The sequence below is a fragment of the Besnoitia besnoiti genome, chromosome VII (assembly GCF_002563875.1).
Source record: "Besnoitia besnoiti strain Bb-Ger1 chromosome VII, whole genome shotgun sequence".
Classification (NCBI taxonomy): Eukaryota; Apicomplexa; class Conoidasida; order Eucoccidiorida; family Sarcocystidae; genus Besnoitia; species Besnoitia besnoiti.
This window is the reverse complement of record NC_042362.1, coordinates 664133-684867: the sequence shown is the minus strand read 5'-3', so window position 1 is coordinate 684867 and position 20735 is coordinate 664133. Positions and strand designations below refer to the sequence as shown.

The 20735-nt window shown below is 59.5% G+C and overlaps 3 protein-coding genes across 3 annotated transcripts; 2 read left to right on the top strand and 1 right to left on the bottom strand.

Annotated features, from left to right (window-relative positions):
* Positions 1-459: 459 nt before the first annotated feature.
* On the top strand, positions 460-9092 carry BESB_076900 (uncharacterized protein; the record flags this gene model as incomplete). Its single annotated transcript, XM_029366051.1, has 4 exons — positions 460-581; positions 919-7996; positions 8398-8487; positions 8955-9092. The coding sequence occupies 4 exons, from the start codon at positions 460-462 to the stop codon at positions 9090-9092; spliced, it is 7428 nt and encodes a 2475-aa protein (XP_029217482.1).
* A 3404-nt stretch (positions 9093-12496) lies between these two features.
* BESB_076890 (myosin light chain MLC1) lies at positions 12497-13754 on the bottom strand (the record flags this gene model as incomplete). The annotated part of the gene is made up of 3 exons (XM_029366050.1): positions 12497-12548; positions 12827-12918; positions 13269-13754. 3 exons carry the CDS (start codon positions 13752-13754, stop codon positions 12497-12499), a joined length of 630 nt encoding a protein of 209 aa, XP_029217481.1.
* A 3581-nt stretch (positions 13755-17335) lies between these two features.
* Positions 17336-18844, top strand: BESB_076880 (uncharacterized protein; the record flags this gene model as incomplete). Its single annotated transcript, XM_029366049.1, has 1 exon — positions 17336-18844. The coding sequence occupies one exon, from the start codon at positions 17336-17338 to the stop codon at positions 18842-18844; it is 1509 nt and encodes a 502-aa protein (XP_029217480.1).
* Positions 18845-20735: the final 1891 nt, after the last annotated feature.

The window sequence follows — 20735 nt, the reverse complement described above, 5'->3', positions numbered from 1 at the left end:
GGCGGGTGTCTCTGCGCTGGACGGGAAGGAACGGCCGCAGCAACTCAGCAAGCGATTCGCGCCGCGCGAGCCCTTGCGGGGGAAGACGAGGCAGGTCGCCGCGCACAGGAGGGCTTCTTCTGCGTGTAAGGCTCACCAGGCGCGCTGTTTATTGAGAAGAAAGTAGGGACTCGAAAAGGCTGCGGGAAGGAGGCCCGAGCAGCGCGCGAAACGCGACACAGTCGAGTGCAGGGGGTGGGGGAGGAAGACGCGCAGCCGTAGACAGAGAGAGCTGGGCTCAGCGCGAGTCTGGGCAACGCGAGTGAGATGAGCGCGCGCCTGAGGCTGTAGAGCGCCCGGGAGGTTTTGGCACAGATCGCGCGAAACGCAGGGAATCGCAAACTGAAGGCTAGAGCGGGCGACAGCCACAGCAGCGACACGCACCCCCTCCGGCGGAGAGGAGACACGGGGAGGCACACGATGACAAGCAGGCAAGATGTTTCTCTCAAGGACTATCAGCCGTGGAGCAGCGGAGGCGCTGAACTCTGCGCGCTCCTGCTTAAAGTTGATCCCCTCAGACAAGCGACGAAGCACGTAGCCAGGTAAACTCGGCCCCAGTGCCGTTTGCGGCTTCCGCCTGGAATCACGTTGGGCTCTGTCTTCTGTCTGTTTATCGCGTTTCGTGCCGACGGCCTTTCTGCGCCTGTCTCTGCCCCCTCCCCTTTCGCCTTGAGGTCGTTCGCCGCACAGAGTATGTCTGTATGCATGCATTGATGCGGGTTTGCACTGATTCATGTACGTATTGATGTATGTGTGTAGATATGTATCCACGATGTATGTATCTAAGTATATGTGCAGTTACAGGTGTATGTGTGTGTAGGGTACGTGTGGGTCTGTGGCTGTACTCGCGCTTGTCTCTGTGGCTGGGATGTCTTGCAGGATGCGGGAGAGCGTACGGGCTGTGGAGGACTTGCTTCAGCAGCTCGCCTGCTTTCAGCAGCTGCTGCTGACCGAGTTGCGGTTCAAGGCGAAGGACATCGGCGCATTCGTCACCGCCCTGGCCCACTTGGGGCTCCAACTGCCCACGCCGCGGTCCCCGAGGCGCACAGGCCCGCCGACGCCGACGCACCTGCGTGAGCTGCACCGGCGCCTCCTGCGGCGCCTGCGCAAGGGCGAACTGCGGAGCCGCGCGGCGGAGGCCCCTGAGGCCGTCGGCGTGGAGCCCGGTCTGTGGAGGGAGGAGCGGGAGAGCTGGAGCGACAGCACCGACGCAGGGGGCGACGCCGGAGACGCGTTGTCAGATCGCGAACGAGAGCACGCCGGTCTACTCGCGGGGGACGCGGCGCCTGCTCCGCGAATCGCGAAACCGCCGAGGGCGGTTGGGCGGAAGGGGCGGAGGACGCAGGGCCGAGATGAGAAAGGAGACGCATGGACAGAGACATCGACGCCTGTGCGGCTGTCGGCGGGATCGCTCTCGGCGCGGAAACCGACAGACGGCGCGAGCAGTCTGTCTGCATCGCAGGCGTCGACTTCCTCCTCTGCTTCCTCTTCGTTTTCGGATTCAGGCACCACCGGCGCAGACCGCTGCGGCCTGGCGGCTCGCGACCGCGCCCCACTTTCGTCGTCTCTGACTTGCGCCCTGTCGCTCTCTGGGGGTGCGTCGGGGTCGGCGGGCTCGCGTGCATCTCCGCTGCTGAGCGAGGGCTTCGAGCCGCGCACGGACGAGGAGGACGACGCGAGTCGCTGGGGGGCCGGCTTCCGCCCTTCTGCGTCGTCTTCTCCCTCGCGTGTGCCCCTCTCGGTGGCCTCTTCGCCTCCGCTTGAGGCGTCTTTCTCGCCGCTGCGGCCCGCCCGCGCGCCGGAGGTCCTCGGCTTCGATCCGCTGCTGAGTCCGCCGGAACCCGCGCCCTCTGGTCGGCAGGACGAGGCGCGCAGAGAAGTTTGCGCCCGGCACAAAGCAGCGGTAGAGAAGACTCGCGAGGGGGAGGAGGTGGTCGGCGCGTTAGGCGAGACTTACGGGGCCGCTGGGGAAGGGCAGATTGCCACGCCGAAGGCGCTGAGGCAAATCGCGTCGGTTTGCTCGTCGTCACCCTCCTGCTCCGCGTCCTCCGCTGCGTCCTGTGAGGCGTTCACGGGGAAAGGAGACTCCCGTCCTCACCGGCGTCGCCAGAGGCTGTTGAAGCCTCCGCGCGAGCCGAGCGTGCCGGGAGACGACACGAGGCTGGGCGATCGGGCGAAAGGGGGCCTCGCTGGCGCGGAAGAGGCGCGGGACGAAGGGCGGAGCGAGGCGGCGGAAGACGAGGACTTTGCATGCGTTTTGTGGAGGAATAAGGCGCGGGTCGCGAAGAGACGCTTGGTGGCTGCCGACTCGTCGCCTTCGCCTGCGTGCGCGTCGCCCGCAGCTCGTCAGCCTTGCTCCACGGTTCATGCATCCCCCGCGTTGTCGGAGTCTCTCTCTTCAGCGTCGACTGCTGTCGCGTCCTCTGAGTCATCCTCGTCCTCCTCTCGCTCGTCGCCGAATATACAGCGTACGCGAAAGCGAAAGAGCGACGCGTCGCCGCTCGCCTTCCGCGCGACGCTTTCCGACTCGGAGTCTGTGGTACGGGAAGACGCGAGGCTCGGAGGAAGCCGCAGAGGCGCCAAGCGACGCAGACTGCTGCAGTCGCGCTCCCGCTCGCCGTCGCTGGCGGGCAAGACTCTGCCGGCGGGAAGCGAACGAACGACTCTTTCCTCGCTTCTTTCCAAGGCAAGAGGAGCTCCGGCTCAGTCGTCCTCGAGAGAAGATGGCAAGCCCGCCTTCGCCGCCGTGGGAGACCCCTCCGCCACGCGGGAGTCATTCGGTGTTGCTAAAGGCCAGGCCGCCCCCCCGCCGGCGAGCCCTGCGTCGGGCTCCTCCTCCCCGTCTGCCTCGGACCAAGGTCGCCCGTCCTCCGCAGCTGCTCCGGCTGAAGGAGAGTCGTGGCCGGCGAGCAGGAGGCCGGCCGCGAGTGCTTCGACCGCGGTCGCGTCGCCCCAGGTTTCTTCGGCCGTCTCCACTGTCTCTGCGGAGTCAGTCACAGGGACAGGGGTCTCTGGAGCCGGCCGCGACCGCAGCCGGGCCGCCGGGCCTCCCGCCGGCGGCGCGCCTCTGCGGGGAGAGGCGAGCGGGGCGGCGGAGACCGTCTCTGGAGGGAAGTGCGCGGCCGCCAGCGGCAGTTGCAAGTCGGCAGCAGGTCGCGACGCGAAGAAGGAGAAAGGCAGATCGGGTGCAGCGACAGTTTTGCTGAAGGCGCGAGAAGCGTCAGAAGCCGAAACGCGCGCGGCGGGGGCGAGCTCCGCCGGCGCGAGCGTGGAGTCGGAGTCCTCAAGCGCGGGCGACGACGATGCGCCACTCTCTTGCGCGCGCGCGGCGCGTCGTGGAGCCGCGGCAACGACGTCTTTAGGGCGGAAAACGAACGAAATCTCTCGCAAACTCAAGCTCTCTGCCGCGTCGCCTTCTCTCTCAAAAAGGAGGCGATCGGCCGGCAGTCTCCTCCCCGGCGCGCCTGCTGGCCTCTGCCCTGCCAAGCGCGCGCCTCACGAGGCGAATCTTCCGGAGTCTCTGGAGGCAGCCGTCGTTGCGAATAGAACCGCTCCGGTCGCTCCAGCGTCGGCGCGGCAGCCCCTAGAGAATGCCGGCAGTGAGGCCTCACCGCCAAACCCGCGGAACCGCAGAGGAAGCTCCGGAGGCGAAAGGGACGAGAAGGCGCGCGGGGCGACTTCCGCGAAGGAGAAGAAGTCGCGCGCGGTCTGCGACGACGACAAGGATCCGTGGCTTCCCACGGGTGCGGCGCCCGCGCGCTCCGCAGCCTGCGCCCCTGGCGGAGAGGCTGCGGGCGCGGCGGACTCCACTAAGTGCGCCGGCTCCCGCCCCGCCGCCGCCGAGGAGGTCCGGAGGAGGTGCGGAGACACTGGGGCACCGCGAACAGGAGGCCCCAGAGACAACCTGGCGGTCACTTCGGTCCCTGTCTTGCAGTCCTCGGCCGGCGCGCCCCCCCCCTTGCCCTCGTCGTCTCCGGCGGGTCCCCAAGGATCTGCAGCGAAGGAGGCGAGGCCCTCTGTTTCCGCGCCCGCTCGAGAGACGCTTGGCAAAGAGCGTGAGCCAGACGCGTCGAGTCCCGGCCTCCGTGCCGATCCGCGGACGCGAAGCGCGTCGCCGACTTCGTCCAGCGAGAGCGAGGCTGAGATGCAAGAAGCCGAGAGTCGCTCGAAGCGCCCGCAGAGACTGGAGGGTCATCGGACCCCGACGCGGACGGGCGCCACCGCGTCCTCCGCCTATACAGCCGAGTGTCTGGGCGGTTCGGCGGAGAAGAAAAACGATGCCGTCGCGGGCGGATCACACGCCCGCGGAAATGACGACAAAAAAGGAGAATGCGACGCGCTCGGGCACGGGGGACGTCTCGCAAGCGGAGCGATTGAAGCGACGGCACGAAGCGCCTCGGGAGGAGCGGGTAGCGAGCGCCCCCGGCCTGCACCGGCAGAAGGCTGCCAGGCGACTTCGGCTGTCGACGCTCGCACGCCGGGAGGCGCGTCGCCGCGAAAGGTCAGCGGCGAAGAGAAACCTTCCAAAAGTGCGCCTGTTTGTTCTGGCGCGGCGACCGCAGGGGCGACAAGCACCCGCGCGGAGGGCGTCAGGGGTACAGACTTTGGGCGAGGTGAGGCGCGACCGGCAGAGCGGGGCCCTCTGCCTCTACGCAGAAGCCACGATAGAGAGGATGAGATGGGGAGCCGCGAACGAGAGCGAACTCGAGACAACCGAGGCTGGGCGCGCGTGGAGAGAGGTGGGCGCGACGACGCGTACCTCCGCCGGCCGCTTCACGACGACAGAGCGAGCCACAGAGCGGCTGTGGACTGGTATCGGGGCTCAGGAGACTACCTCCGCGGACGCGACCGGGGGCGTCGCACCGAGGAGAGGAGTCCCGGTTGGAAGCTGCATGCCTCCGTTGCATGGGCGTCTTCTCCGAAGGCCTCAACCTCGTATCTGCCGCTCTGGGTGACGCAGACCATCCGCAGCGACAGATGCAGAAGTTTTTCATCCCACGGAAGCTCGTCTGGGCACTCCGTCGCCTCGCGGGCTTCGCTCGAGCGCGGCGACGCGCGCTGTGCATACCCTGCAGACGATCGCACGCGGCGCGTCAGCAGACGCGAGGCGGAGAGGCGCGAGGGCGGGCGAGGGCGGGGGCGAAGTCCCTCGGCGCATAGAGAGGACGGGCGGGGCCTCCGAGCCGCGTCTCCGCGTGCCACGGGTCGCGCAGCCCTCGGGAACCCTCGCTGCAGAGAAGAAGATAAATGCTGGTGGCGAGAGAGAGCGAAAGGCCGTGGAGAAGACGGCCGCGAGCTCCACGGCCCGCCTTTCGTGTCGCGGAGGCCAGACGCGCGGAGCTTCACGGATCGCCGGTGGACGCAGTCGAAATCCTTCTCCTCGAGCGGCAGCCTGTCCAGTGCTCACCCTTCGCCGCCGTCGCGCCCTTCCTCGCACCTCTCTTCTGCCTCTTCGTTCTCTGCGGCGGCGTCATCCCGCTCGTGCTGCACCATGGCGTCGGTGTCCTCGTTTTCAGCGACTCCGTGCACCGGCCTTGCGCCTGCGATCGTCTCTGATCCCACGCGCGGGTTTCCGCCCTCGGCGCCTGCTGCACCGAGTGCGTCCGCACTCGCCAGTTGCCCAGCTGCGTCTCTTTGCTCCTTCACGTCCAGCCGCGGTGGAGCAGGCGACGCGGCCGCAGAGGCGGAAGAAGGAGAGATTGCAGAAGACGGAGAGCCGGTCGCAGGAAGCCCGCGCTCCGTCCTCTCGCCTGGAGACAAAACTCCCCAGCTCGCCTCCTCTCGCTCGTCTCTGAACAGGCAACAAGCCGCGACGACGAACAGCCACCTCGGCGCGGGACTTGGCAGAGGGGGGGCGGGGATCGAGGCGCCAGTGGAACGTGGCGCGCCGCACGCGGAGGGGGTGTCTTCTTCTGCGTCGTCGGCCTCTTCCCCTATCGCTTCCTTCACCTCTTCCTCGGCGCTCGCCGCGCCCATGCTGCGCTCTTCCGCCTCCTCGTTCGACTCGAATCTGCCGCCGAGACCGGCGCGGCCCGCCCATACTCAATTTCCCGAATATCAGGCTGCCAAAGGGGCCCCCTGTCGCCCTCAGGGAGACTCCCTGTCAGCGTCTTTCTGCGGCGCCGCTCAAAAGGAGCAAGCCTCGAGTTTGTCCGTGTGCGACGCTTCCTCCGCGCACGCCCTGCCGCCAGCCACACTGCAGGATTTTGAAAATGTCTGCGAGAGCTGCCCATCGTCGTCTGTGCTTTCGTCTTCGTCTGTAGGCCCGGCTCCGTTGCGCCCTGCGAGTCTGCTCACGTGCGCCTCCTCTCTCTGCGCAACGTCTGCGGCTTCCGCGCCGTTTCCCCTGTTGTCTGTCTCTCCGGAGCTCGCTCTCTCACAACTCTCTTCTCTCGTCCGGTGTTTCTCCGCGTCTGCCGCGTCGCCAAGCGGCGGCGCGACGAGCCGGCGCTTCGGCATCCTGTCTCTGTCGGCGCAGCGCCCTCGAGACGCCGAACTGCAGAAAAGACGAGGCAGTGCGCGCGGCCGTCTACCGCTTGGCGGAGGCGGCGAGGCGTCGGAGGAGGGTTGCGAGGAGAGCGAAGAAGAAGGCGAAGTGAAGGAGGACGCGGTTCTCCTGAGCAGTAGCGGGGCTGCGAGAGGCGGCGGCGCGCCCGAGAAAGAGTCGGCGGCGTCGGCAGAATCTGAATCCAAGGCGCCCTTCTCGCTCTTTGGCGAGCTGCGCTTCAAAGCATCCTCCGCATCCACGACGCCCGTGCGGGAACGCAGGTCTGCGGCAGGGAACGAAGAAAAAGCGGAGACGCCAGCTCGAAGAACTCCCGACAACCTGGAGGTCGAGCAGACGCCGAGTGAAGTGAGCAGGCGAACACCTGTGACACGGACAGAGAAGGCGGAAGAGGAGAGAGAGGATCGAGTCGAGGAGCACGAGGGAAGCGGGACGCACGGAGAGAGGCGTCAGGGAGCAGAAGGCGCAGCCGAGGGATGCGAAGGAGACAGAAATGCGCGAGATGAGGCAGACGCTCCGCGCATCGCGCGTGCGCTGCAGGCGACGAATGACCATGATGCGGGCGCCGCTGCCATCTGCGCGGCCGCCGGCCTCGATGCACGGGAGGCAGCGAACGAAGGAGATTGCAGCGGGGAGACAGCCGCGGCGCAGCTCCGAGAGGCCAGCGCGGAGGGGGAGATCGGCGGAATCTCAGCAGGCCAGAGCGGCTCGCTGGAGGCAGCTAATGGGTGCTCGACGGAGCTTTCAAGCGCCCCTTCAGGGCGAGCCACGTCTGTCAAGGAGCAGCGAGAGCGAGAAGACGGAGACGGGGGCTGTGAGTGCTCGGGGGGAGGTGGCAGCGGAGAGGGAGAAGACGCCGCGAGGAAAGGGGGGCGGCCGTGTGTGTTTTTTTCTGCCTCGTCTACCGACAACGGCGAAGCCGCGTGCCGCGAGGTAGACGACGAGAGAGGCAGTCGCGGGAGGCCTGAGGTCCCGCCCACGAGGGTCCCGGCTGAGCGGCGGAAAAAGAGTAAAGCCGACGGCGAGGAGGGAGGGAGACTAAAGCGAGCAAAAGCATCGCAGCTGTTGCTTTTCCACAGAGGCCGCGGCGAGCCGAAAGAAGACGCGAGAGTCCCTAACGCGGAGACAAAGCTCGAAGGTGACGAGAAGGACGAATGCGCAGCCGAAGAAATGCCGCGGAGGCCGTCGCCCAGCGAGACCGAGAGCCCTCTGCGTGGAACTGCCGCAGAAGAGATGCAGACAGGCGACGTCGCAGACCGCGAAGAACACGGACAAGTGTCGAGGGCCTCAGGCGAGGATCCAGGGGAGACGGGACCGACGGTGGGGCGGCTCGCGGGAAGCCCTGAAGAGAGTGAGAGACTAGAAGGCAGCGAAGACTTCGCGGACGAACAGGAGCTGCAGCGCGTGTGCCTCACGCTCAAGGCAGAGCTTGAAGACGCTCTGCAGCGTGCCGTAAGCGAAAAACCTACTCTAGCGAATCGTGGAGGGAGAGAGCTCGAGGGAGCACAAGGCCATTCAAGAAACTATTATACATGCGACACGGCCGCAGGTCCCGCTGTACCTCACTCCGCGTAGGCAGCCTGCAGGTCGTTGGGACTCACACGCTTGCAGGTTTGCGACAGCGATTCAGCCTGGCGGTCTGTGTGCCGATGGCGCGTCGGTAACTCCGTGTGCGTATTTTGACCAATCGGCAGAGCGAAGCTAATCTGTTTTGATGATCTTCAAGGGTGGTGGGGGGCTGCCGCTGCCCCGAGGCTTCAGGGTCTCGCTTCCGTCCCTGAGTTCAGGTTTTTTATGTATGACAACTGAAGCATCCGTCTGCGCGTTCGTGTTTGTGTTTTTTGTTTTTTCAGGACTCTGCAGCGACGCGGCGGCTGCTGGTCGAGACGCATCGCCTGCTGGTGCATCAGATGCCTGTGTCTCTCATGCTGCGGATTCTCAAAGTACGTATAAACCTGGTGTCTGCACCCGGGGAGGCCTTCGGTGAGGCCTGGAGCCTCGCGATGTCGTTTCTAACTGAGGCTTAAAAGCTGTCGCGCGCTCGCGTGGCGAGTTTCGCATGGCTCTAATCGCACTCTGCGCATAGTCTTGCGTGAAGCTGCGAGGGAGAATAGGCTGGTGGAAAGAAGAGTGGATTTTTTCTCTTCCAGAGGGCGTTCAAAGCGCCCATTTATCCATTCGCATCTTGTCAAATCTTCATCTTCATCGCAAGATGAGTCTCCTCGGGCGTGATTCCACGCGGGAGGCTCGCAGAGGAGGCTTTAGGCTTATATATCTATATATAGATATCGTATATCCTTTTATATATTCGTATCCGTGCGAACTTTGCACATATGCGCACGGCATCTCTCTGTAGCAGGCGGGCCTGCATCCATGTCGATATTTTCCTTGGGTGTGTCTGTGGCTGCAGCCGACAGGCCTCGGGCGCACGGTGCAGGCTGTCGTGCGCCACGAAGACGCGGCGCTGGTAGCCCTCGCGCGCCGCATCGTCACAGCGCTAAAGCGGAGAATCGCTTTGCAAGCTCAGCAGGGTGCTGCCCGCATCTAGCGGGCGGCGCCGCGCAGACGCGCCTCCCCAACTCCTCACGCTGGGTGGGCGCGCCGCGGGGGTCGCGGCCGCCAGGGCTCGGCTCGTGAGTCCACTTGTCCGTTGCGCCTTCAGCGCGGACGTGTGAGGGGCTTCCTCATGTCTCGCAAACGCATTTTGGGTGTTTTATGGCGCGACGCTGATCCGCGACCGCGCCGGGCAAGGGAGGGCGGGGGGGAGGTGTCTGGACCTGCGACCTCTAGGGGAGAGGCCTACGCGGGGGGCCGTGCCCCCCGCATGCGCCCTGGCGCCCCTTGTCCGAATTATCATTCCACACAAGTGTTTAGACATACGTGCATGCTTTTTCACGTCTGGTTAGGTGTCTGTTCCGGCTCGGCGCGAGACCGCAATGGCAGCACGCGACTGGAGTCGAGAGGCCCCTGTCGCAGGCCAGAAGAGGTCTCTAGCAGCCGTGGGGTTGACGCGCTTCGTTGTTGCGGGTTCTGTTGCATGCGGACAAAGGTGGCAAAGCCTCTGTGTAGATGCCGCGTGCAGGAGATTCTGCTACTGAGAGAAAGCATGCGTTTTCACGTCAGATGAGAATCGCCTTCGAGGTTCTAACCACGAGGAGCGGCGGAGGGGGGAGGGGGTGGGGGGGGTTGACGTGGCAGTTCAAGACCTGGAGGATTTTTTGGTGCGACGTTGTCTCGGCCTAGCGCGACGAACGAGCTTCGCATATTTCTGATGAGCTGCGACGTTTTTGCGGTCGTTTCTCGGCTCAGCCCCCGCGGGGTGCGCCTCCATTTGCGTAATGAGGGTCGTCTCTTGAGTTTTGTGTTTCTGCATGCGTGGGTCTCACAGCGTGTCTCTCGCGCGTAGGTTTAGACGCGCAAAACGTGTCACAACTGTGTCGTTCTGTACTGTGTGTGTAGCTATGGAAAGCGCTCTTTCGCATTGGTTTCGAGACGTTGTGATGGTTTCGCAGCGCAGGGCAGCGGTGTCGCTCCCCGCCAAGTCGCGGCAGGGGCAACAACAGGGGGTGCCTGGCCCGGGCGGGCCTGGGTATGGAGAGCGTGGGCCCGAAGGGGACTTGTAGGAGGCCCCTAGCGGGAACTTTCCGAGCTGCGGCGGAGCGGAGTGGCTTAGAGCATTCCCTAGAAAGTAACGTGTGTAGAAGCACTGCTGCAGAGTCCGATAATGGACGCGACTCACGTGTGTGTAGATCTAGTCAAACTTAGATTCGTTTATAATTTTTTCGTTCTACGCATGAGTTTTGTTCAGTCGTCGTCGGCAAGCGATGGAGGCATCGGCGTCCTCTGCTTGTTCACGAGCCGATTCATGCCGTTGCTCTTCTCCTGCGTGCTGCGTGTTGCCGGAGGCTTGAAAGTCTGCTTCTGTCTCTTCTGCGTGGCCTTCGCAGCGCTGTGTTTGATTCGCATCGTCGGGTACCTGCAGCTTCGCACCTTCTGTCCGTGCGAGCGTCATGACCCAAAAGAGTTTTTCTGCAGGATTGTAGAACCGGAGACATGCATAGATATCAGCATGTGAGCGCCAATCCATAGAAAGTGGGCCGTTTGTTGCTTATTGCGATTTCAGGTAATGAGATAAGCTGGGCCGCCCCATGGTGGCTCGAGGAGAGTGAATGACGCTGCGTGATCCGTGAGGCGCATGCGCCTTTGTTTTAAGAGAACAGCCGCCTGCAGGTGTCTGCATGTCAAGTATGGGAATTGCCTGGACGCTGACGCATGCACTGATACGTAGCTGAGTTTTGTGACGGGGCAGAGCGGCAACGGCGATGCGAAGGAGTCAAGCGCGTTTTGTTGAAGGAGTGGGCACTCTCGCTGTTCGTTCCTCGTGTTGTGTTCCCCGATCCCTCTTCTTAGTCGGACTGCGTAGCTTGCAACAATCTCTCCTCTTGAAACGTGTTTCGAGACACAGGGAACCCCAGGCGCCACCCGCAGGCGGCCCAGGGAACAGCCTTCGAGGGGCGGCGCGGATGCCTGGCGCTCCCACCGTCCATACCCGCTGCCATCTTGCTCCATAGAATCGCGAGCCATGAGTCCGAACCTGCGCATATCTCGGAACACTGTATACTAGCAGAGTCATATGTACATATACAGGTATACAGATAATAGATAGGCACATATGTACGAATTTGTTGAGTGGCCAACCCACGCCGTCGTCGCACGCCCTAGCAGTGGATGTTCAGTTTACAGTGGAACAACTGTCTCGATTCGGGGGGTCAACTTCGTAAGTACAGGCGCCGGTGGAGAGCCAAAAGCGGAATGTGGAGGGGTATGCGATATTACCAATATCTACGTATAGATAGAACGGAAGAGCGAGAGCCGCAGCCCAGATGCGCCTTTTTTTGAAGGGCCCAAGAACTTCGCAACAAATCACTATTGTCTCCTGTGTAGCAACGTAGCTGGAGACTGTGAAGCATGCGTAACTCAGCATCTCGTCCTAAACTTTCGAGGGCTCAGGGTTTTCGCCAGTAAGGTATGGCGGTAGAGATGCGGTTTCATGCGCTGCAAAAACGCGCAGTGGAAAGGGCAATGCGATCGGCCTCTGCGCAGGAGATACGTGATGGGTAGGCGCATCGTGTGAAGAGCACCGGCAGCTTCACAACCTTGAATAAATCCTTCTACCCTGGCTAAGAATACGGATGCGGTCGGAGTTCCTTTACTAGCTTGGGCGCGATAGATTGATCTCTCTTTGTCCGCTCCACTATGACTCTCTCTGTCCGCTCCACTATGACTCTCTTCTGTCAGCCTTCGGCAGCAGGCGCGCAGTATCGTCCTCAGGCCTAGGCGTCACGTCTCAACGCGTGTTTCCCCCTTCGCTGTCAAAATCGCGTAGCAAAGCATCCACCTGGCATTCGCATAAAACGAACTTGCAATCTTTGTGCGACGCAACATCGCTGTAGCGAAAGAGAGTTGTCTCCAACGTGTTTTTCAAGTTCTGGACACCTTCATTCGGGTGGTTTTTTCAGGTGTTCCTTCCTACGAGGGCTCGTGGGATTCGCCATACACATGCACCAGCCATGTGAGAAGAAAATCGGTCTCGATGAGAGAGCGACCAGGCGCGACTGCGTCGCCCCCCGGAGACCCCAGCACAGCAAATCGTCACATACAAAAAAAAGACGAGATTGTAGAAAAAAATCTAAACAACAAAATTGCTCCTCTCTTTACTCCTTGCGAGCCAGCATCCTGCAGGGACACACCGAACATCGCAGCAAAGAAGCCGGAGAAGATTCATTTGCCTGCTGCTCGTACGAGTGCGCGATAATGCCATCCCCAGGTAACAGGAAATCTCCAAGAAAACCACGCCTTTCCAGGTACATCAAACGCTGCATTCGCACCACGCAGAACATCATCACACCGGTTGTGTGAAGCTATCATCTGCCTCAGTCCGACTCATCGAACTTACGCTTCGCAGAATTCCCTGTAGTCGATCTGGTCGCCCTTGAAGTACTGCCTGCACAGAAGGGACAGGGACAGATAAGAAAAACAAACAATCGTGGTGGAACCGAATTCCCTACAGCTGGCATCCGGAATTACATATATAAGTATTCATTTATGTATCACTCTATATATGTATATACGGAACTGTGTCCTATACAACTAGTTTGCCGAGGTGCAGACGCAGCGTTTGACGACGCTGAAGGAGGCCGACACGTTTGCGTCCCTCCCTAGTAGGTGTCTATATAAAAACAAAAATAAATAAAAATTTAATTATATCTGACTGCGTCTCACCCAGCCAAGGCATCGAACTCCGCCGGCGTCAGGGGCTCGCCGTAGGTCATCAGAATGTTCGCCATCTGTTTGCGCGACAGGAAGCCGTGCTTCTGAGAAAAACAAACAAGGCGGCCGCCAGCGAAGAGAAATGACTCGCGCGCAGCCAAGCGTTCACACACGCAGGCGCACAGGCGGCCTTCTCTCCACAGCCGCGCCCGCGCGATACGCAGACCGCATCGCTAAAACCGTGAGAATCTACAGCTCTGTTCCCTACGCAGACTGCAGCACAACTAGTCTCTTAAGGGGCTTCGGATGAAAATGCGAAGTAAACGAACGGATAAACCTGGACCTGATACGCATATCACGGCCCGACATGCAGATGTGAATGTTCACACGTGCAGACATTCGTAAAGCCTGTGCCTCCAAGCACGTGGTCTCTCTCTCCCTCCCTCTCTCTTACGGATTGATCAAAGTAGGCAAAGGCCTCGACCAGGTCCTCGATGTTGTCTTCGGGGTGGGTACTTGCGCCGACGAATTTCTGGAAGGTTGCGTAGTCGAGGTTGTCGCCGCTTTGTTTCTCGATGTGTTCTTTGTCGGCGTAGGAGGGGGCGAGGCCGAGTTGGCGCGCGAGGACGAGGGCGTCGTCGCTGGTGATTTTTCCGCCGGAGGCTCTGTCGCTGAAGCGCTCCTTCATCTCGTCGGCCTCCACCATCTCCTCGAGGGCCTCCTCCATGTCTTCATCCGCGGCGCCTGCGGGCTCCTTTCTGCGCGATGACGAGCCGCTCTCGTAGTCGTAATCTTCCTCCTCAGCCTCGCGCTCAGGCCTCCACTCGAAGCCAGGCATCCACATGAAGTAGTTCAACTCGCGGTCCATCGGCCCGAGGACATCTGCCGGCGAGGGCAGCTTGTCGTAGCAGATCGGGCATTTCTTCTCGAGCTTGCTCATCTTGGCGGAGAAAAAAAAAGCCGGAAGACACTGAAGCGCAGCACGAGCGACGCTGGTGACAAGGATCGCAGCAGAGAACAAATGCGCGATCCGATAAGCAGCGAGACTAGTACAGATACGGACGGGCGCAATCGGGCGGCGAGCGCGACGTGCAGAGCCTGGCAGACGAAGAGAGAGTGTGCGAGAGTGACACGCGACGAGAAATCCCTTTGATTCGAAAACGCAGTGAAGCAGTCTTAACAAGTTCGAGGACAGATGTCCCTCCTGGTCCCGGCGCGGAAGCCTCGCTTCAATCCTGAGCACATTGCAAAGAAACACACCACCGTAACAATGAAAGACACGCAACGAAAATTGCCAAATGTAGCGGGAAAGCCCGAACTAAAAAGCCGCAGGAGGACTGTGCGCACGAACTCGGAAATCTCTGCAGAGCGGCTCGTGCAACGTCTGCATCGGCACACAAGCACACACATTTCCATCGTCGAGGGCACGCCCAACCGACTAGATGGACATACACGGAGTCTTCACGGTCCTTCCAAGATTCACGGCACACGAGAACGACAGCCGTTTTTCCACCGCGACCTTCTCTGCCACGGCTTCGTGATAAAAAGTCTTCACTCGTGTCTCGAGGATGGACATACGCTGTAAACGCGAAGCTTGAGAATCACGGCGATAACGGGCCAGGGCCGCGGTGTGTAGGCCGGAGTTTGCCAGCGAACACACGCCAACATGCGGTCATTAGGTAGAGACGAAAAAAAAAACCAACACACAGAAAACACAAAGAAAAACAACAAAGGAGCGACGCCCCAACTCACGCTCGCTCGGCTGTCATCGAGCAGCGCCACAGTTCACCCTTCGGCCCCAGCACGCCACAGCCCCATTTCCCCAGTTTCTCCCGTAACGCACAAGATCCGCAGCGCAACACGAAGTCCCGCGTGCGCAGCCGGAATCGTTTTTCGAATACGGACGAAAGTACGCAAGCTCTTTATGTATTAGGCGTACGCCTAAGTCTGCTAACGGACCTGACGAAAGTGAGAGAATGAAAGCCACAGAGGCGCAGGTCCACAGAAGAGGCTCCGGACCGTTCAACATGCGCATCGAATCCCTTTCCAAAAAGCGGAAAAACGATTCCTGGCGAAAAAGCTGAGATTGGGCGAGAGGGATGTCTTCTCAGAAAGCTCCCTCGTTCCACGCCGGTTCTGCACAACGTCTTTCTGCAAGAGAAACCGTACGCGTAAAAGGCACGACGGCTGCGCACGCGACGAGAGAGAATGGGGAAGAAGAGGGCGGCGCGCGGCGTTCGCAGCTCAAAAGGCGAGGAAAATGAAACACGATTTTAAAAGCACGCAAACGCGATCAGCGGTTCACTTTCAACAACTAGTTTCTGTCCCTCAACGCAGCGCACGGCACGGGCGCCTTTCCTTCCCCTCTCTGTGGTCCCGAGAGACTGGAGATCTTTCCTGGCCCACGGAGTACGACGGAACGCTTGCTGCGCTGTACAGAAAGATCCCGCAACTCAGAGATGATCTTACCAGGGAGCTCGACGCAAATTTCGGGGAATGGAGGTTCTCAACGAGTTTCCTTTTTCCTTCGCCTTGACGAAACAGGAAAAAACTTGAAAGGGCGAGGAAAACTGTGCAGATGAAAATGCGAACTAGCGGTGTACGTACAGCGCGCCTCTAAGAGAAACGATTGCACTCGACACGCGCGACGCGCGAGGGCAGCGCGATGACGCAGTCTGGGCGCGAAGCCTCGGGGTCCGTTGAGTGGGCGGTTCCCAACGACAGAATGGATGTTTTTCTTCGACGTACGTGGCTGAGGCCGGGGCGGCCCATATCCAGCCGCAGAGAAAAAGGGTGAGAAGGAGGGCCGCCAGGTTTTTGCGTGACAGAAAAGTATCGCCGAAAGTCCTAAGAAAGCAAGCATTCGTTCAAGAGATCGCTAGCAGGAGACGGAAGGGGGCGCGAAGGAAAGAAGCAGACGATGGCACATCTGTGCAGCTTCCGTTGCCTAAAAAAATGCCGTAATGTGTGCCCAGAAACGCAGCGGGGGGCGACAGTCGGATTAAGGTACACACTACGCTTCAAACAGGTTTCGTCACTGTTTTGGCATTTTCCTTGCCAAGGGAGTTGAGTGAAAGCCCCCACCCGTGTTTCAGTCCCATTTTCGGGTATTACCTGGTGTAAGTGCCAACTGCAGCCGTGGGGGGGCCGGGTAAAGGCCCACCCGCGGGTTGACCTTCCATTGCGCTGTAGATACGTAACTTGCACTGAATTTCGAATCCGCTTAGCACCTCATTCCACTCACTCGGCCCCAGTGGCAGTTTTTCCGCGCACCCACCGACCGCTTCACTGAGAGCCTCTTGGCTAAGAAGCGAGGATAACGGATTAAGCGTACGAAGCAACAGCCCAGGCCAGAACAGTGTTAGCAGGCCTCTAAGACCAGTGCGTCTGCTTACCATCCAGTGACCCAAATACCTTAAAGATATAAACCAGTGTAACAACTCGTAGTATATATTCTACAGAAGCGAATGATCAAGAGTCCTGTATCAGACCCCCACCACAGCCGGGTAATCTCAACGATGTGCGATAGATTATGTGCAGACGTGTCTTTCCCTGAGTGCTCCCCCGTACATTGCGAGAGTTTCTCGAGACGGACGTAGCTGTTCTGTGGATACATCAGAAGTGACTAAGGGTTGTCTCAGAGAGAAGGCGACTGCATCCCGCCGGACACTACCGTGCGTAAGCGCTGCCGGACGAAGTCGGCATACATGCGGATATGTTCCCGCGTGCCACTACACGTCAGTACAAACAGATGCCCGGCTCTTGGCCGCGATCCTCATTCGGCAGTGGGTTTTCTCGGTAGAAACACCTCTGCGTCTTGCACGCCGGTGACGCGCGGGATGTTACGAGGGCAGCAGAACCGCAGCGGCGGCCGACTCCGCTGTTTTTTGCTCAAGTCGACGGTGTGTGTGTGTGTGTGTATGTGTGTGGCGGTCAGCGCGTGGATGACCTGCGCAACGCTCCGGCCCGCAGATGCTCTCGATCAGCCGGCCGGTGCAGAACGGGCTTAGTGGAGGCACGTGTCAGTGGGTGCTGGAGCGGCTCACGCCGCTCGTTGCCTCCCACAGCTGCAGTTTGAATTCTCTAGCAACGCTCTTCATGGCTTCCCCGGTGTGCTGGTCCCGTCCTCTCTCGTACAGTCACTGTTCCAGCAGTTATTGAGTACAAGTATACTCGTCTACTCCGAAATTGGCATTTTTCGTGGGAGCCGGGGGTTTTCCTTCTTTTGCCCCATGTTCTGGGCGAGCCCGTCCTCCAGACCGACCCAGAAAGATTGTAAGTAATCTTCGCGCGGTTCGCTGAGAAGACTGCCGTTTTGACACGGTACGCTTCGTGATGTAAAGGTACGCGGCGCACAAGGCACGTGCACAAGGTGGCAGGTTTCTTTGAGGGCAGGGCGTAGTGCGTAAAAATTTGCGTGGTTTTCAGTGTCCATGAGCGGCTGCTGTGGCTTGAGATTCTAGAACATCAATCAGTGCTCCTTTATGTCTTCGGCTGTCTGTCTTTCCTTGTTCCGGAAACATGAGAAAGGCTACCCTTGTGTCTCCCAGTCAGGAGATGACGACTGCGGAAACTAATGGGAACACAGTTCAGAAGCAGAACTGCTCGCCTGGCGCGAGTCGTGGACCTTCTTGTTCGTCCTCTGATATGCCGTTAGCCAGCGGAGGAACTGGGAAGTTCACCGAACGTCCTCCTCACGAGATACCTTCCTCGTGGAGTTCCAGTGAAACTTGCATCTGGTTAGCGTTCTTCTGCAGTTGTAGCACTGCGTACTTTTGTTTTTGCGACGGAGAAATCTCTGCTCTTCTTACCCTTTCCGCAGCCGTCTTCATGCTCTCCACAGTTTTTCTTGTGTTCCACGCACGCGTCTGCTACAGCGTAACACAGGCATTCTGCCAAACGTACTCGGCCTCGGGTGCAGACGGGGCTTCGACAGCATCCTCACGCACTTCGTTCCACACTGCATCCATAGTTCATCTCTTGTGTGGAGGTTCTGCGTGCCCCAAGAGCGCCGCTGTCTTTGCACTTGCCATTCTTGCTCGTGTGGCGTGTAACTTGAGCCGTCCTGCCTATCTGCCTATCGACCGGTCAGGTGACTGGCTTTACCAGACACTGGAGGTCTTCTCTGCTCTCTTGTTGGTGCTTCTCCTCGGCGTTGTTTCCGTAAGCTGTCGACAGTGTCAGCACATCACAGAAAGAACCGTCGCTGAATCTACTCAAGGAAAAGACGGCGAGACGACCATCCAACTAAACGACCAGAAGGCAACGTTCACATCGGGGTGCCGATTTATCTTCGTGGCAGCCGTCGTGTGTGGCCTTGTTCTCAAGCATGACTTGAATGAAAGCTTTCTCGAAGACTTTGCATGGTCATTCGCCATGTACGCTGAGACCCTGGCCTTCATTCCTTTTCTCCGAAGGCAATTGTTCGCGGTTCGCACAGCGCGGCAGCCCGCTGCTCATAAAAAGGAGGACCAAAGGACCGCGCTGACGGAGAACGACGACGCAATCCTTGTGGATCATCGCTACCACAGAAACCCTGTTCTGGCGCGAAGACTGTGGAGGCAGTTCCTGTTCTGCCTTGTAGTTTCCCGCGTGATCCAAGTCACGTTTTGGGCGGTTACCTTCGATGAATTCTCTCCGGAGGGCGACCCGGAGTCTCTTGAAATGCCGACAGAGAAATCCGAATCTCCGGCGCATACAGATGGAAGCGTTCCACAGGAACCTGAATGGATGGCGAAAGTCGCTATAGCATCCCGGAATATCCGCGGGTGGTTCAGTCTTGCTGCGGTGGTCGCGCAGCTGTGCTTCTCCCTGTACTGCATGAGAGTCTACATTTCCACACAGAGTGACTTGGAGCAGAAGTATTCTGGAGACCGTAAGGCCGCCGAGGGGAAAGAAACAGAGGACACTGCGGCGCCCTGCACCGAGGCTGGTGCTGGCTCGGCTTCTTTAACGGAAAAAGAAACCGAACAGGAAAAGCCAGAGAAGCCGACGCAGGTTCGCAAACGCTTGGTATTATCAAAGCAGTAACGACTGTGCTATTTGGCGATCAGAAGCACCGAGAATGTGCAGCGAGGAAAAACAAATGAGATCGATTCAGACCTGCAGATACAAGGGAGTATGCTTGTTCCATAAGAACCGCATTCGAAAATCATCAAACTGAGATACGCTGGATGGTAACTCCATAGGCCATAAGGACCGTCCTGGCAGGTTCCACGGGAAGGTCCTTCAGAGTGATCTGAGAGGGACAGGAGACACTTATTGGAGAGGCGACTGCGTTTTCTGGGTTTCCCTGTTCTGCGACTATCCATCTGGGCAGTTGTTCAGCTCACGCTGACGAATCGGCGTCACATGGTTAAGACCGGCAGGACGGGAACGCGGAGGTCTTCGTCTTATCCCCACCCGCACAGAGTGCGAATGAAGACGATATGCGATGCTTTCCTTTCCTCCTGGAGACTGCAGGAAACTGCGCCTGTCTGTGTAGCTCGGAGGCGACCGTCCAAACAAGACACTCCGCCCGGAGATGCGCACGAGATGCAGCCCTCACTGAAGGCATGCCAGGAGAAATGGAAGTGTATGTGTGTGGGCTTGCATGTGTAGAAGAATATGCCTTGTCCTCGGCGCATTCGTGGGCCGCCGTGTCGACCAGGGCCGTGTTCAGTACGAGGTCATGTTTTCGTGTGCAGCGACACCCAGTCCCTCGCAGGCCAGAGAGGCGCTCATTTCGATATTCACATGCGCGACCTGCGACTCTGCGACGTACCATTTCTTTCTTCCCACCCGGGACCTCTGCATCTCGCGTTTCTCTGCCCGAGCCTAGAGCATGCAGAACCAATTCAACGTTGCCTGACTGCGAGGACGACTAGGCACATTAGCCCCGGTTACCCGCTGTGCCCCGGAGTTTTCTTAGTCATCCAGTTTACAAAATGCAGTTGCCATCGTCGGTGAAAGTACAACGGCACACTCTTTGACAAAGAGAAAGCGGGGTTGACGGATGGGCTCGTCTCTCCCAATCTCTACGCATGGATTCAGATGTAAAGCAAGACTAGAAAGCTCAACCGGACGCGGACGCCGCGTTTCGAACTCACTGTGCACCTTACTCATGCACTGCTGATAGACGCTGGGCCTGCAAAATGGATTTGAATCCCAGCCTTCTCCAGCAACGTGTGCAAGGCCACACACCTGGAACTCCTTAATCACCCTGGGCAACCCTTGAAACCCACGTTTTGTATGCAGCACAGACGATAGCCCAGATGTACAAAAGTAGTCCCTGGCACTGACGTCCTTCGAATCCACGAAAACGCAAGTACCAAGGAAATTATCAGAACTCAATATACTATTGTCTCATAGTACTACAAGACCTCTGAAAAGCCAATCGGTTGCCTCAGGATGCACGGCCATCAAATTAGTATATGTCGGAACGCGTGGGCGATCGTGCGCTTTTTCTCGTCTCGCGGCCTTCACACCAGCAGCCAAGTAAAATAACTTTGCTGCACCGTCTCTGAAGCACTGCCGGAAGGGGTAGTAGGATCTTGAAACCCAGCACATTAAGCTGTCTTCAGCCGTCCAGTGGGGTGGTGTTGTGGTGCACTCATAAAGAACTTGGTTCTCTCCATCTCATAACCGGAGTCACCTTGGGTATGCGAAGAACTGGAATGCCACATTCATTCATCACCGTACACCTGAGCGCGGACAAAACCCCTGCGTCTGTGTTGAGCTGAACAAAGATCGTCTGCTCGACGCTGGCAGTGGATGGGTGATCCAATGCGATCTCTACCGAGAGAACACGTTATTTGCTGGCTGTGATGGAGTAGACAAGCAACCCAGCCTGATTCACTCTGTACGCGGAAAGACTGTCGAGTCACCGCTCTGGGTTTGTGCTGCGCTCGCGCCGCAAACACCCAAACAGCCAGCCGTTTTC